Source organism: Uloborus diversus, chromosome 6, assembly GCF_026930045.1.
Source record: "Uloborus diversus isolate 005 chromosome 6, Udiv.v.3.1, whole genome shotgun sequence".
In the NCBI taxonomy this organism is placed as follows: domain Eukaryota; kingdom Metazoa; phylum Arthropoda; class Arachnida; order Araneae; family Uloboridae; genus Uloborus; species Uloborus diversus.
This window is the reverse complement of record NC_072736.1, coordinates 36,138,834-36,151,505: the sequence shown is the minus strand read 5'-3', so window position 1 is coordinate 36,151,505 and position 12,672 is coordinate 36,138,834. Positions and strand designations below refer to the sequence as shown.

Here is a 12,672-nt window from a genome sequence, read left to right as displayed (position 1 = left end):
ATTGTTTCTGAAAATTGTATGCATTTCACGTTTTCATAGAACATTAAAACCTTTTTTTTTTTTTTTTTGCGTTTGCTGGGGGACGGGTGTGTGACATCACAACTTACCGCCCCAGGTGTCATCTTGTGCTAGGTACGCCCACTGATTGAATGTGCTAACTGAACTGAAGAAATTTGAAATTTCACTGAAATTTTGATCTCTGCTGGAATAGTGCTGCCATGCAAATGGGAGTTTTGTTAAACTTTCTTTTCCTGTAAATATTGCGGGGTTTGATTGAAAGTTTCAAAAAATCATTGTTAATTTTTATTACACAAACTATTAAAAAGGTGTACCCGCTTGAAACTCGCTTCCAACAGACGATTTTAAATATTTTTCCAACATGTTGTCATGTTCCTTGGTCCGAGTAAACAGACTTTTAGTCCCAATAAGTGAATAATATTAGGTTTGTGAAATGGGATTCATTTTGGATCTTTAAGATTTGGTCCAATTAAACAGTGGTCCAATGAAGCAGATTCCACTGTATCTTCAAAAGAAATGATAGGTAAATGTTATCATGAAGATAACGTTTGAAACAATCCAATACGATACAGAATATATATATATATTTTTTTTAAAGCAATGTCAAATAGCTCAATTGCAGAATCTAGACTGCAGTTTTGCCGTTATTTTGAGATCATCAATCTGGAATAGCTGAGCTGCAGGCAAAAAACCTCAGATAAATGTTGAGTACATATTCATGCTGGTTGTAAAAGTATTTTAGCAAACTAATAAGAAGTCTGCAAACTCGATACATCTCCACCTCGAGAAAATAAAAGCTATGATTTATGATATGAAACTACAAATTACTGCCTCATGACCGTAGCTAAGGCAGAATTGAAAAATTCAGCTACACGGGGGTAATTCTTAGATTTATGCAATAATTTTTGTTCATTTCAATGCTAAAGATTTTTTTATTGTTTCATTTTTAAACTAAAAACTTTTTCTTGAACTCAATGCAGGGTGGGGGGGGGGGGGGTAATGGGAGTAGAAGTTTTGAAATTCAAGCAATTATCTAAGGAATCAGATACATGCTAATTGGCAAACAACCATCAAATTAAAAGTAATAACTTGTCCAGTTTTTAGAGTTTGGAAATTTAGATTTCCAATGTCATACTATACAATCTGGTTCTATGTAGCTATAACGCTACCTTTTTATTTTTTTTATTTTTTTGTAATGATTCTTAGTTTTTATATTCTTGCAGGAAATTTTTAAAAATGAGAGCTGTTTCACCTGAAATTCTTGCAGCTCTCCAGAAAAATCCAAAAAACATCAGGAACATTTGTATTCTTGCTCATGTTGATCATGGTAAGACATTGTTTTTTGTCAATTTTGTAATTCTCAACTGATCTTAGTTAAGTGTTTTACCGGACTTACTTAGTACATTTAAAAGTAACATAAAGTGATGAGTTTACTTTTTTTAGTACTATTTTATTTATTTATTTTATATGTATTTATTTTGCACACTTAATTTTTCTCTATTTTATACCAGAAGTTTGTTTTATGTATTATTTTTGCCCACTTGAATAATGTTGTGTTAAAAATTTATGTTACTGTTAGTTATTTATGTCATTTACAGATTTATTGAACAAAAATGCATTTTAAATAAAAAATCATTGCAAGCACACATGAAGTTTTGAATGTCTAACAAAATAAAGTATTTCTTGCTAATTAGATTTGTATGTTGAGCAAAACTCAAATTCTTAAATTTCATTGCATGACTATACACAGCATTTCAAAAGGGAGGAACTGAAAAGTGTTCTCCATCCCTATTCATACTCTCAAGGAAATAAAATATGACAAAATAAATTAAATAATCAGTGACATCAAGTTCAAGTTCGTACAGATCGTCTTTCCATAAATTTGCTGAAGCTATCCATTTTGTACCACTTTTTGCCTACTGTCCCGCTGAAGTTTTAAAAAGTAGATAAACATATGGAAGGCAGTAAATGTATTATAAAACTATCACCAGAAACAAAAATAAGTTTAAAGTAAATAAAATAATTAAGTACATATTGAAAAATTCAAAATTGGAAAGTAAAGTTTTGAGGAGCCTAATAACTTTTGAAAGAAAAGTCTAATTCAAATTAACTTTTTTTGTTCAAAAATCTTGTCAAGGACACCTCATTCCCATATTTGGCTTTTACATTTGAATAATTTTTTGTTCAACTTTGAACAGTTCAAAAACCTAAACATTAGCACCTGCAGGGAAATTTAACGTTAATATAGATCCCAAGCTTAAAGGTGGATTTGCTTGAAGCAAATTCGCCTTTCAGTTTGGAATCCTGAAAAAATCCCAGGATAAAAGCTCTTGATGAAAAACATGAGTACATTTTTTTTTTTTTATTTACTTTAATAATATTTTCTGAAGAATTCAAGAAACTTCAACATCAATATCTACCATTGAATTTCAAATCTTTTTATCTAAGAAACCAATAACACCAAAAATTGTTTTTGAATACTAAGTAATTGAAAAAAATTTGCAGATTCTGAATTTTAGGTTTAGGAAATGTGGGATGAAAGTTATTTATAAAAATCAAATTAATATTTCTCATAGACATAGCGTTGATTAACTGAATCAAAATTTAGTGAATGACTAAATCCAGATGACTTTATTGTAAAATAATGACTGTGAAGGCTTTTTTTTTTTTTTTTTTGCATTTTGAAGCTGAAGATTTATTGACTTATTTACTAGCTACAGGAAATTGGGAGTGCTTTTTTCACCTAAAATAAAGCTCTGCGAAAAATTTTATTTTTGATGAAAATTGTTTGTGAACTTTTATTTTTTCTTTCTTTCTAATTTTTTTGCAAACCGCTAAAAAAATTTTTTTGTGTAAAGGTGCTGCTGCTTTATTTGTTGTTCATTTGTTTATTTTTTACCTATTCAGATTCGAAATAATAGATTGAGTGAAAATTTTTGTACTTTGAGTTTTCAATTTTTTATGTCTTGTGAAATTGCACACTTAATTAATAGAGAAAAATAATTAAGTTTGAAGTAGTTTGGATAGAAAGTTCATTAGCAGTGCATCAAAATAAACATTGACATAGTTTGCAATCTTAGCTAATTTTGAAAATTATGATCTGATGCTAGGAAATTGATGTTGGTTAATGAGAAAGTAGCCTCCTTTATTTAATTTATTTAATATATTTTTTTAGGTTGTAAAGAAAAACACTTGTGCTGTATTTTATAATAACTTATAATACACTAGGAAATAACATACAAGAAACTGAATGGAATTTATTAAAAATGCAAATTATTTACCTCACTTTTTAGTTTACGGTGGCAGTATTCTTTTGCTACGGAAAATGTTAAATCCATCCATGATTTGCTCACAAAAAATATTAATACTTTTTGAAATGAATGCCTTGCATTTCTAAAATATAACTTTAAATGGGGGAGGGAGACTTTAAAGAAAAATCTTCCAAACATATTTTTCACAAAAAAAAACCCTTATATATATATATATATATATATATATATATATATATATATATATATATATATATATAATATATATATATATATATATATATATATATATATATATAGGGGTCTGTCCAGGATTTTTCACAGGGTCCGTTTTTTGTGAAAAATCAAATAATTTTGTGAAAAATGAATTAATTTTGTGAAAAATCAAAAAATTTTGCAAAAAAAAAAAAAATTTGTTAAAACGAAATTTTAGAATTTAGAGATGGCACAAACTCATCAATTAAACTTAAAGTTGAATATTTTCCTCTTCTACGTCAAGAAAATCATTCTGGATTTTTTTTCTGATATTTGGCGGGGGGGGGGGGGGGGAGGGGCATCGCTCTTTCAAGTATCAATATTTATTTACCATTCTACATTATGTTAAATTATACTAGATATATTTCTGTACAGTACTTAAACTAATTGTAACAAAAATATAAATAAATAAAATAAAATTCAGAATAGGGTTCAGCATTCATCTTTTTGACCCAAGACACTCTTAAAAAGCACAGAATTTCGTTTAAACTTATAAATTCAGTGATTTTAACAAAAATAAAAAGATATTTCAATTGTTTACCTCTTAACAAAGCGTAATAATCATCAAAAATTCGAAAAATCGGATTCCCATAGCGAATGCAAAGAGATCACGATTCTCAAAGTGAAGGCATCAAAAGTATAAAAATGGCTTGTAAAAGAAATATTTTTGATAAAATTATTTTAAAATTGCATTTTAGAGTCCTATGATAAACATATCATTAATATCTGTGGACACAGTTGGCCCAAAAAATAAAATAAAATAAACCATCTATTCAGCATTTTAATTTTTGACTCATAACAGAAAATGGAATTTTGCTTTAAAAACTTGAAATGAGAGTTCTAACAGAAATAAAGAGACTTTTCTTCATTAATTTGAATAATCCTAATAAAGCGAAGTTAGCTTGAAAAAAGAATAAAATATGAGTCTCATATTGGATGTTAAAAGATTGCATTTTTCAAAATGTAGACATCTAAAGAAAAAAAAAACGGTAATTAAAAGAGTTTATTTAAAGTTAATCATCCTTGTTAGCATCGAAAAATCAAAACCCATATAATTTTCTCCCAAAATAACAATTAAACATCGCACTGCACCGTAAAAACACAAATATTGACAAGCTGGCAAAATGATGAGACTATTTTCTGATCAAGTCATTATAAAGGTTCAACACCAGACGCTAAGTGGTGATAATTTTGAAGTTGGTAACCCTATCTGAAGCGATCATATTTTTTCCTCACCCTTACTATCCCTTTGCAGTTCTAAGTTCATTTCACAGATATATATTATTATTGTTTATTAAATCATGAGTGGAGAAAAGTACTTACCAATGCCTTTTCAGAAAAGTTTACAACAACACCGCTTTTAATTAGCTGTAATAAAACAAACAACCATTATATTTATTTGGCAGTAGCAATTATTTATCGCTTGCAGGAGCATCCCAAGAGTGCTGATTTTTTTTTTTTTTTTCAAAATTAGCCGATTTTGTATAAGCTGATCCCTCTAATTTGACTTAAAAAAAAGGTTCCAAAAATTATTGGTTTATTCACAGAAATATGCTTTATTTTGCTTTCAGATTTGCTCTTTCAATAAACAATTTGTGACAGATCCGATCTTGTTTATCAGAATTTTGTGAAGGGTCCGTTTTGGTTGATCCAGATTTTGTGAAAGGTCCGTTTTGTTTGATCGTGATTTTGTGAAAGGTCCGTTTTGGTTGATCGGATTTTTGTGAAGGGTCCGTTAACGGACCCAAATATCCTCTGGCCAGACCCCTGATATATATATTATGTGTTATGTTCATTGCATTTATACACTGGTGGACATTTGCTAAAGACGGATGTCAATAGCAGCATTAGCAACCACAAAATGGAAAGCAAGGAAATATGGAAATTAGCATAAGTTCGGGGCGCAGTAAGACATCTTGTGAGTATGCAAATTTTAGACTCACGACGTTGCTGGGCACGTGATAGCGCTGATAAGCGATATAAAAGATTGGGCGCCTGATAACCATTGTTGTTCAAAAGCAAAGTTTGACAGGAAAGAATCAATTGACGAACTTGCAATTTTTGATATGTCTTCCCGACATCCCTTAGGTGATTTTATGGGTGGTTGTGTGGTTGGCAACATTGAAGAAGGGCAGATAAAATTAAATGTTGCCAGGGAGCTCGTCGTCAGCCACAGGGTTGTTTCTAGAGTTTGGATATCATTTCAAACTTATGGAATGTGTAGCAAATGTCACAAGGGAGGTCGTGTTCGCAATACGACGTCAGCAGAAGATTGGTACTTAGTGCTAGCAACGAAAAGGAATCAGGTTTACACAACTACTGAGGTAACAAAGCAGTTTCCTGTTGCTACTAGCAAGCAAATATCCCAAAAAATTGTAGCCAGACGTTTAAATGCAATAAGACTATACGCTCGTCAACTTGTTCTGTACATCCTATTGTCTACAAGTCGTTGCTTTGCTCATTTTTAATGTTGTCTTCAGTATTGCAACTGGGGAGAAGTGGATTGGACTTGTGTACTACTCTCAGATGAAAACAGGTTCTGTCTAAAGTCTAGTTGTGGATGAAATTAACCTGGCATGAGGGTGGTATAGCATACAGGCCGGCAAAGATAAAAGAAAAGGACTAGTATCCTACAAGTTGTGTCATTGTATGGGTAAGATTATGATCAATGGCAGTACGTCGCTAGTGTGATTTCAAACAAGACTACGACAGCTGTTGATGCATTAATGTTGTTCTACTGCCTCATGTTCACATGTTCTGTTGCGCTGTGGGTGATCAATTCGTTTTCTTGGATGGTAACATAACTTGTCATTAACAATCCCCTTCCAGGAGTGTCTAGATCACTCAAAATATTCAACCCATCGGATGACCAGCACGTTCTATAAGTCTGAATCATATTGAAAATATTTGGAATGCTTCAAGGAGCAGACTAACTGGTCGACAACACCCTCCAATAAGCAAGGACATCAATATCCATGACTGAAAGAAGAATGGGATAAATTACCAAATTACCCCAACGCACACACACAGCTACTGGATGGTGTTTTGTAAAGCCTCACATGATACGTACAAGCTTGCATATCCCATATTGACATCTTATGCTTTAACATATGTGGGTGGTAATTATTTTATAACCACCATTTATTCACTTTTACGTATTCAGCCCAAAATGACCATTTTGTCCTTTAAAAGCTTTTCAACTTCTTCTGGATTTCAGAGCACAATAAATTATTGTTATTACAATATTCTAGAGTTCTGGCATTAGTTATTTCACTTGGCATTGGATTGCACATACTTTTTTACGCACTACATAGCCCATTGGAATCCATCCTTAGCAATTGTCCACCAGTGTAGATACAATTGAACTCTCTTTATAAGATCACCTTTAATACGAAATCCAGACTGAAACAAACATTTTGTTCGTTAATCTTGCTTTGCTAGTTAACTACATCAAAAATTTCACATATAATAAAACATTAATATGAAAGTATTGGCTAAGACAAATAAAAACTTCTGACTTCTTTACTTAAAATGCTCATGGTTGAATACTGTATTTTCCTTTTTAGAAATTATTCATCATTTTGTTATATAGTAGAAGTCCCATTGTATATTGAGAAGGAAATATTAAATATTTTGCATAGAAAATGAAGCCCATGCATTTGTTTACCTGTGCGCATTACAATTTACTCGGAGATAAAACAGTTCATCTTCCGTTGTGGATTACAACCTATCCCGTGATTATCATTACCATTTTCCTTTTTCAATATTTTCCGAAAACATTCATTTCTAAGAAATAAGTGATATTTTTTCAGAATGCACTAATAGTTAGATTAAAATGCGTGTATTAGTAGTAATGTTTTTTAGATACAGGTAAGTAATATCTCGTTTTTTTACTGTATCACTCATTCACAGTTGTTATGAGTAATGGCTGAAACGAACTAATTCATGGATGTTCGACATTTTGTATTTATGAAGTTCAACTGTGCTTTAAACTGGTGTAAATGATAACATAGTAAAAAAGTTTCATTTTTCAGGCAAAACTACACTTGCTGATAGTGTTTTGGCTAGTAATGGAATCATATCACAGAAAATGGCTGGGAAGGTAACGTCTTGTTGATATCAAAAATGTCATCAAGTATTTATTCAGCATTTTAGTGTCTTTACTGTTTATAACCTATAAATTTTACTTAAAGATAGGATCAAACTGTTAACACATGCTTTTTGTTTTCCCCATAATTAATTTGTTTAATTTGCTTTCCTTCAGAGAGTTTGGTTTTACTGAATATTAATGCTGTTTTATCCCATACATAAATATACTATCCAGCTCCCAATGACCAGCGTAAGAGCCGAAGATTTGCTACGAGCGATTTTTCGGGTGGAAAAGTCCTTACTTGCTAATACATGCCTATAACGAACCTTTTCATTGCATGATATTTACATTAGAAGTTAAAAAAGATAATATTTACTATAATACTCAGTAATAAACCAAAATTTTTGTTTTTCTTAATTTATCCTTTGAATCAAAAAATCATGTTTGTTCTTTGTTACAATCCTTTGGATTTTGTAAACATTTTGTCAATTTTTCTATCAACTATTGTGAACAAATATGCAACATGTATATATAGTTTTTCGTCACAAAAAATATACTCAAAACCAGTGACGTAGCTGCGCTTTCTGCCGCCCGGGGCGGTTCCTCAACTGGCCGCCCTTTTGATGGGAAATAGTTAATACATTAGAGAGTCAAAAGTTTTTTTAATAAGATTTTAACAAAGAAGAAAATTAAAGTTTTCCTTTTTTTTTGCAGAAAAATAAAAAAAAAAGGAATTCAGAGCCCCATCGAAAAATTCCATAAGTTAAGTCAAAATTCGGAATTTTAAGCAATTTTTGGTAGAAAAAAGACTTTGAGCTCCCTGTAGGTTTTTTTGTCTTTCTTTCAAAAATCAGTTTTATGCTTTCTTTGGTGACGTTAGAAGGTTGGGACTTCTCAAGGAAATGTGCCAAAATTGAAGTCTTAAAAAAGCAATTTTAGGCTATCTTTAAATGCGTGAAGGTGTTGGGGAAGGTTCAGCGGCGCTATCTGGAAAGCTTTACAACTGAACTGAAAAATACGTAAATGTAGGCTGTATCTAGTGGTGTAAGGGCCTCCCATTACTCCAACGAAGACTGGACTTTCCTCCCAAAATATTTTCAAACTTAAAATCAATTTTAGTCTATCTTTGATGAAGTTAAAGAGAACAGGGAACGTTCGGGATCTTTCTAAAAAATTTTCGATGGCGAAGTTTCAAAAACGCAATATTGGGCTATATTTGACGGCACAAGTTTACAACTATTTCCAAAAATTTTGGGATGTCAGATGGTTTTCCTATGAAACTTTTTGAAAATGACGTCCTAAAAACGCGACTTTAGCCGTTGTTTGGCGGACAACGTCATGAGAGAGAGTTCGGAGGTGGATTTTCCACCCGAAAACTTTTTAAAAACTTGTTCATTTTAAGCTCTTCATCACTGAAAAAAGAAGGCTTTGCGGTCTTCCCTCAGAAATAAATTTCTAAAAAAAGAAATTTGAGCCAACTGTGATGACCTTAGGAGATTTCATCCACATTTGGGCTCCCTACCTTAGAATTTTTCTGAAAGTTAAGTTTAAAAAACCCAACTTTTTAAGCTATTTTTGGAGGCATTGAATGCGATGGGGATTTTAAAGTTCGAAGTTGATGTCCTTGATACAAATATTAGACTATCTTTAATCACGTTACAGGAAGAGTCTTGCCCAACCTCAGGAATTTGTTGGACTGTCCTCAGAAATTTTAAAAACACGATATTAGGCTAAAAAAGGAGATGGAAAGGATGGGATAGGCATTATCCTTTGGAAATGTTTCGAGACTGAAGGCCTAAAACTGCACTTTTGGGCTGTTTGGTGACATTATGGGATAGGAAAGTTCGGTTGCTCTTCCCGAAAAATGTGACACCGCCCTCAGTGTGTAGTTTCAGACAAAGAGAAAAGAAAATAAAAACAATATAATGCTAAGATGTCCGCAAGGAACAACACATGTTTCAGTAGCGGATTTTTAGGGGGCCCGTGCATCCCCCCCTCCCCAAAGGATGAATTTATTAAACTATTTTATTCATTATTTTTAATTGACTTATATATAGCTTTTTTTTGCGTAGTTAATTAAAAGAACATAAAACACACAGAGCATATTTTGAATAAAAGCATTTTTACTTGAAATACGCCAAAAAAAGCATTTTGTTTGCTAAAGAAGTAATACTGGAGTCAGCGACCCATAGTGGCAGAATACATTTATACATTCAACTCACTGGTTTTGAATTCAAGGGAACGTAATATTGCGATTCGTCCATTAATACTTCTTTGATGTAATCAATAATTAACATTTTTCAGAAAATGTGTAGGGGTGCCTAAAAGAGTTATTTTGATCCAGGAAGCTATTTGCGAAATAATTGATTTCTTTTTCAGCTTATTAAAAATGCAAAATGAAAGAAATCATATGGTAATTTCTTGGGAAAACCATGATATTACTGGAAACGGCAGGTCTCAACTGTATTGTAGCTTCAAAAACAAGTCAGCCATTGCTTTGAAATTCATAAAAAAAGAGTCCTGAATTCTTCAATAAAACTTATATATTTAACAGCTATGATTTTCTTAATTAAATAATATTTTATAGTTAAAATATAAAATAATTTATAAAAAGTCAAATGAGGTATGGGTTTATTGAATAACCTTTCCCTTGAGTTATAATCATTAAGACAATGTTCCTTATAAAAACTGCTCATTGTATAGCATCTAGATGACATTATATTTGGTGTAGTATTTAATTGGCTTGAAACGTTAAAGATTTTTTACGTCCACATTCAAAGTATATTAGTGCATAATATTTATGTACTTATAAGTAGTTTACTAGCCTGAAGGGATCCTAAAAAATATCAAAAAAAAAGACATTTAAAAATAAAGGATTTTTTTTAAAAGAAACATCGTATGTGGGGGGGGGAATGCTATTCCATTTCCCGGACTCCCTCCAAAAGATTTTTCTGTATCCGCCCCTGACATGTTTTGTATTTGAGTAATTTCACTATCATAGTCGTAACACAACCTTAGAATTCAAAGACCCTTTTTTTTGACTCCAGAAAAAGATCAAAAGCATGATTTAGTTATTGGAAAAAGTGTTAAAATTTTTCGCATTTAAACTGTAAAATTACCTCCCAAAAAAGGCCGCCCCCTCCGCCCCTCCCTAGCTATGCCACTGCTCAAAACATTGACAGCGGCTTTAGAATTGTGATCTTTACAGATAGTAGTGCATAGCTGCCAACTTGTACGATTTAGTCGTACAGTGTAACATTTTCAGACGATTTGTAGGATCGTACGGTCTTATGGCAGATTTGTACGAGAACTGCACACTTTGTTTTATTGGATAACAGCATGGAAAACATTTTAATCTCTAGGAACTTACAGAAAAACTATTGTTTCAAACAAGTTGTGTTGATATACAATTTTTGAAATCTGCAAAGTTAGCAACTTTTAAAAGTTTAAGTTCAAAGAAATGAAAGTTTATTTATTTACTTATTTTTAAATTTATTTATTTATTTTTTGCTTATAAAAGCACAGATCAAGTGAAGGTAAGGATTTGAAAATGTTACAATACTTTAAATTTTAATACTTTTCTTTATAATGGTTAAAAAAGCTTAGAAATAGCCACCGCATACATTGTAAAATTTTTTAAGTTGGCAGCTATGATAGTGGGGCTGTAGTAAATTTAAAAACTCCTTGCAAATTGAGGATTGTTTTTTGTCGCTTTTCAATTGCCAAATATATTTAACCTTTATGGAAAAAGCTTTTTGCTCCCTTATGCTTTCCTTTGTCACTGCAAAATTCACACAAATACTATAAGCAATTAAACTAAAAGCCAAAGAAGATGCATGACCATCCTCTGTCCAGCAGTTATTCCTGATTAGAGAAAACTTGTTCTCAGTACCATCAAAACAAAACTTTATAATAACGTATTGTCATCAACATAAAAGTTACAACATAACCTGCAAGTTTCTCTCAAATCACCCAATATTGTGAATACAGTAGCTATAATCTGTAAGTACTATAAAAAGATTGTGTGGCTAATTAAATTTCATGTTGATTATTCATTCAGGGACTGTTCGAAAATTGACTATGATGTGAAACATGTTTTTAATATGATTTAATCAAGAAACAAAAAAAAGCAAATGTATAAAAAAAATTCTAAACAAATAAGCAACCATAATTTGTTTTCCTTTTTTTACTTTATTTTAACAAAATCGTAAAATTTATGTTTTAACCAGGGCTGCGGAGTCGGAGTCGAATTGGTTTTGGAGTAAAGGAGTCAGAGTCGTTTGAAAACACACTGAATCCGACTCGAGGTTTTTTTTTTCATTAATTTTCACTGACTCTCCTTGCATTTAAAAAAAAAAAAAAACTGACTACTAATTAGTTTGAATTTGATTAGATGTTTAAAAAGGCCTACTACTATAAGAAAATAACTCTCACTAGCAAATTAATCCTTTTCACTTTTCATTTTTTAAAAATGAGATTTTTAAGTAATCTCACTTTTAAAATCGCAACTATTGGATAGTTTGATTTTCAAATTGAATTTCTAACTTCTATGCATCTTAGGTTTATAATAAAATTCCACACTAAAATTTCACAAAAAGGAATTAATTTTTCAATATCTGTTTAGGGGTTTTTCCACCTTCCCATGAGGGGAGAATTGAAAAAATAAATAAATAAAAAAGCCGGACTCGGACGTTTCAAAATCCAGGAATCGGAGTCGGAAATTTTTCATCCAACTCCGCAGCCCTGGTTTTAACTATCAATCCTAGCCAATATGATTATTTGCCTTGCTCATTCACTTTATGAACTGCATTTTAATGATGATATTTGCTTATAATGCACCTCCCATGAATGAGAATGAAATAACCAGTGTCAACTGCATGTCTCAGTTGCTGTTTATCAATATAGTATTTAAAAAAGGCTTTACTAATTTATTTGAAATATTAGACATTACTGACATTAAGTAATCATCTTAAAATGTAATGATTTAAACAGGTTAGACTGTTTGGATGTCAAATAAAATTGAGAAGGATTGAATAGAAG

The 12,672-nt window shown here is 31.4% G+C and overlaps 1 protein-coding gene across 1 annotated transcript in view; it reads left to right on the top strand.

Annotated features, from left to right (window-relative positions):
* Positions 1–1,254: 1,254 nt before the first annotated feature.
* Positions 1,255–12,672, top strand: part of LOC129224339 (elongation factor-like GTPase 1) — a 328,060-nt gene continuing 316,642 nt past the window's right edge. Inside the window, exons 1-2 of the mRNA XM_054858780.1 lie at positions 1,255–1,345; positions 7,577–7,644. Coding sequence (XP_054714755.1) covers positions 1,255–1,345; positions 7,577–7,644 — 159 coding nt within the window. The remainder of the gene's footprint in view (positions 1,346–7,576; positions 7,645–12,672) is intronic.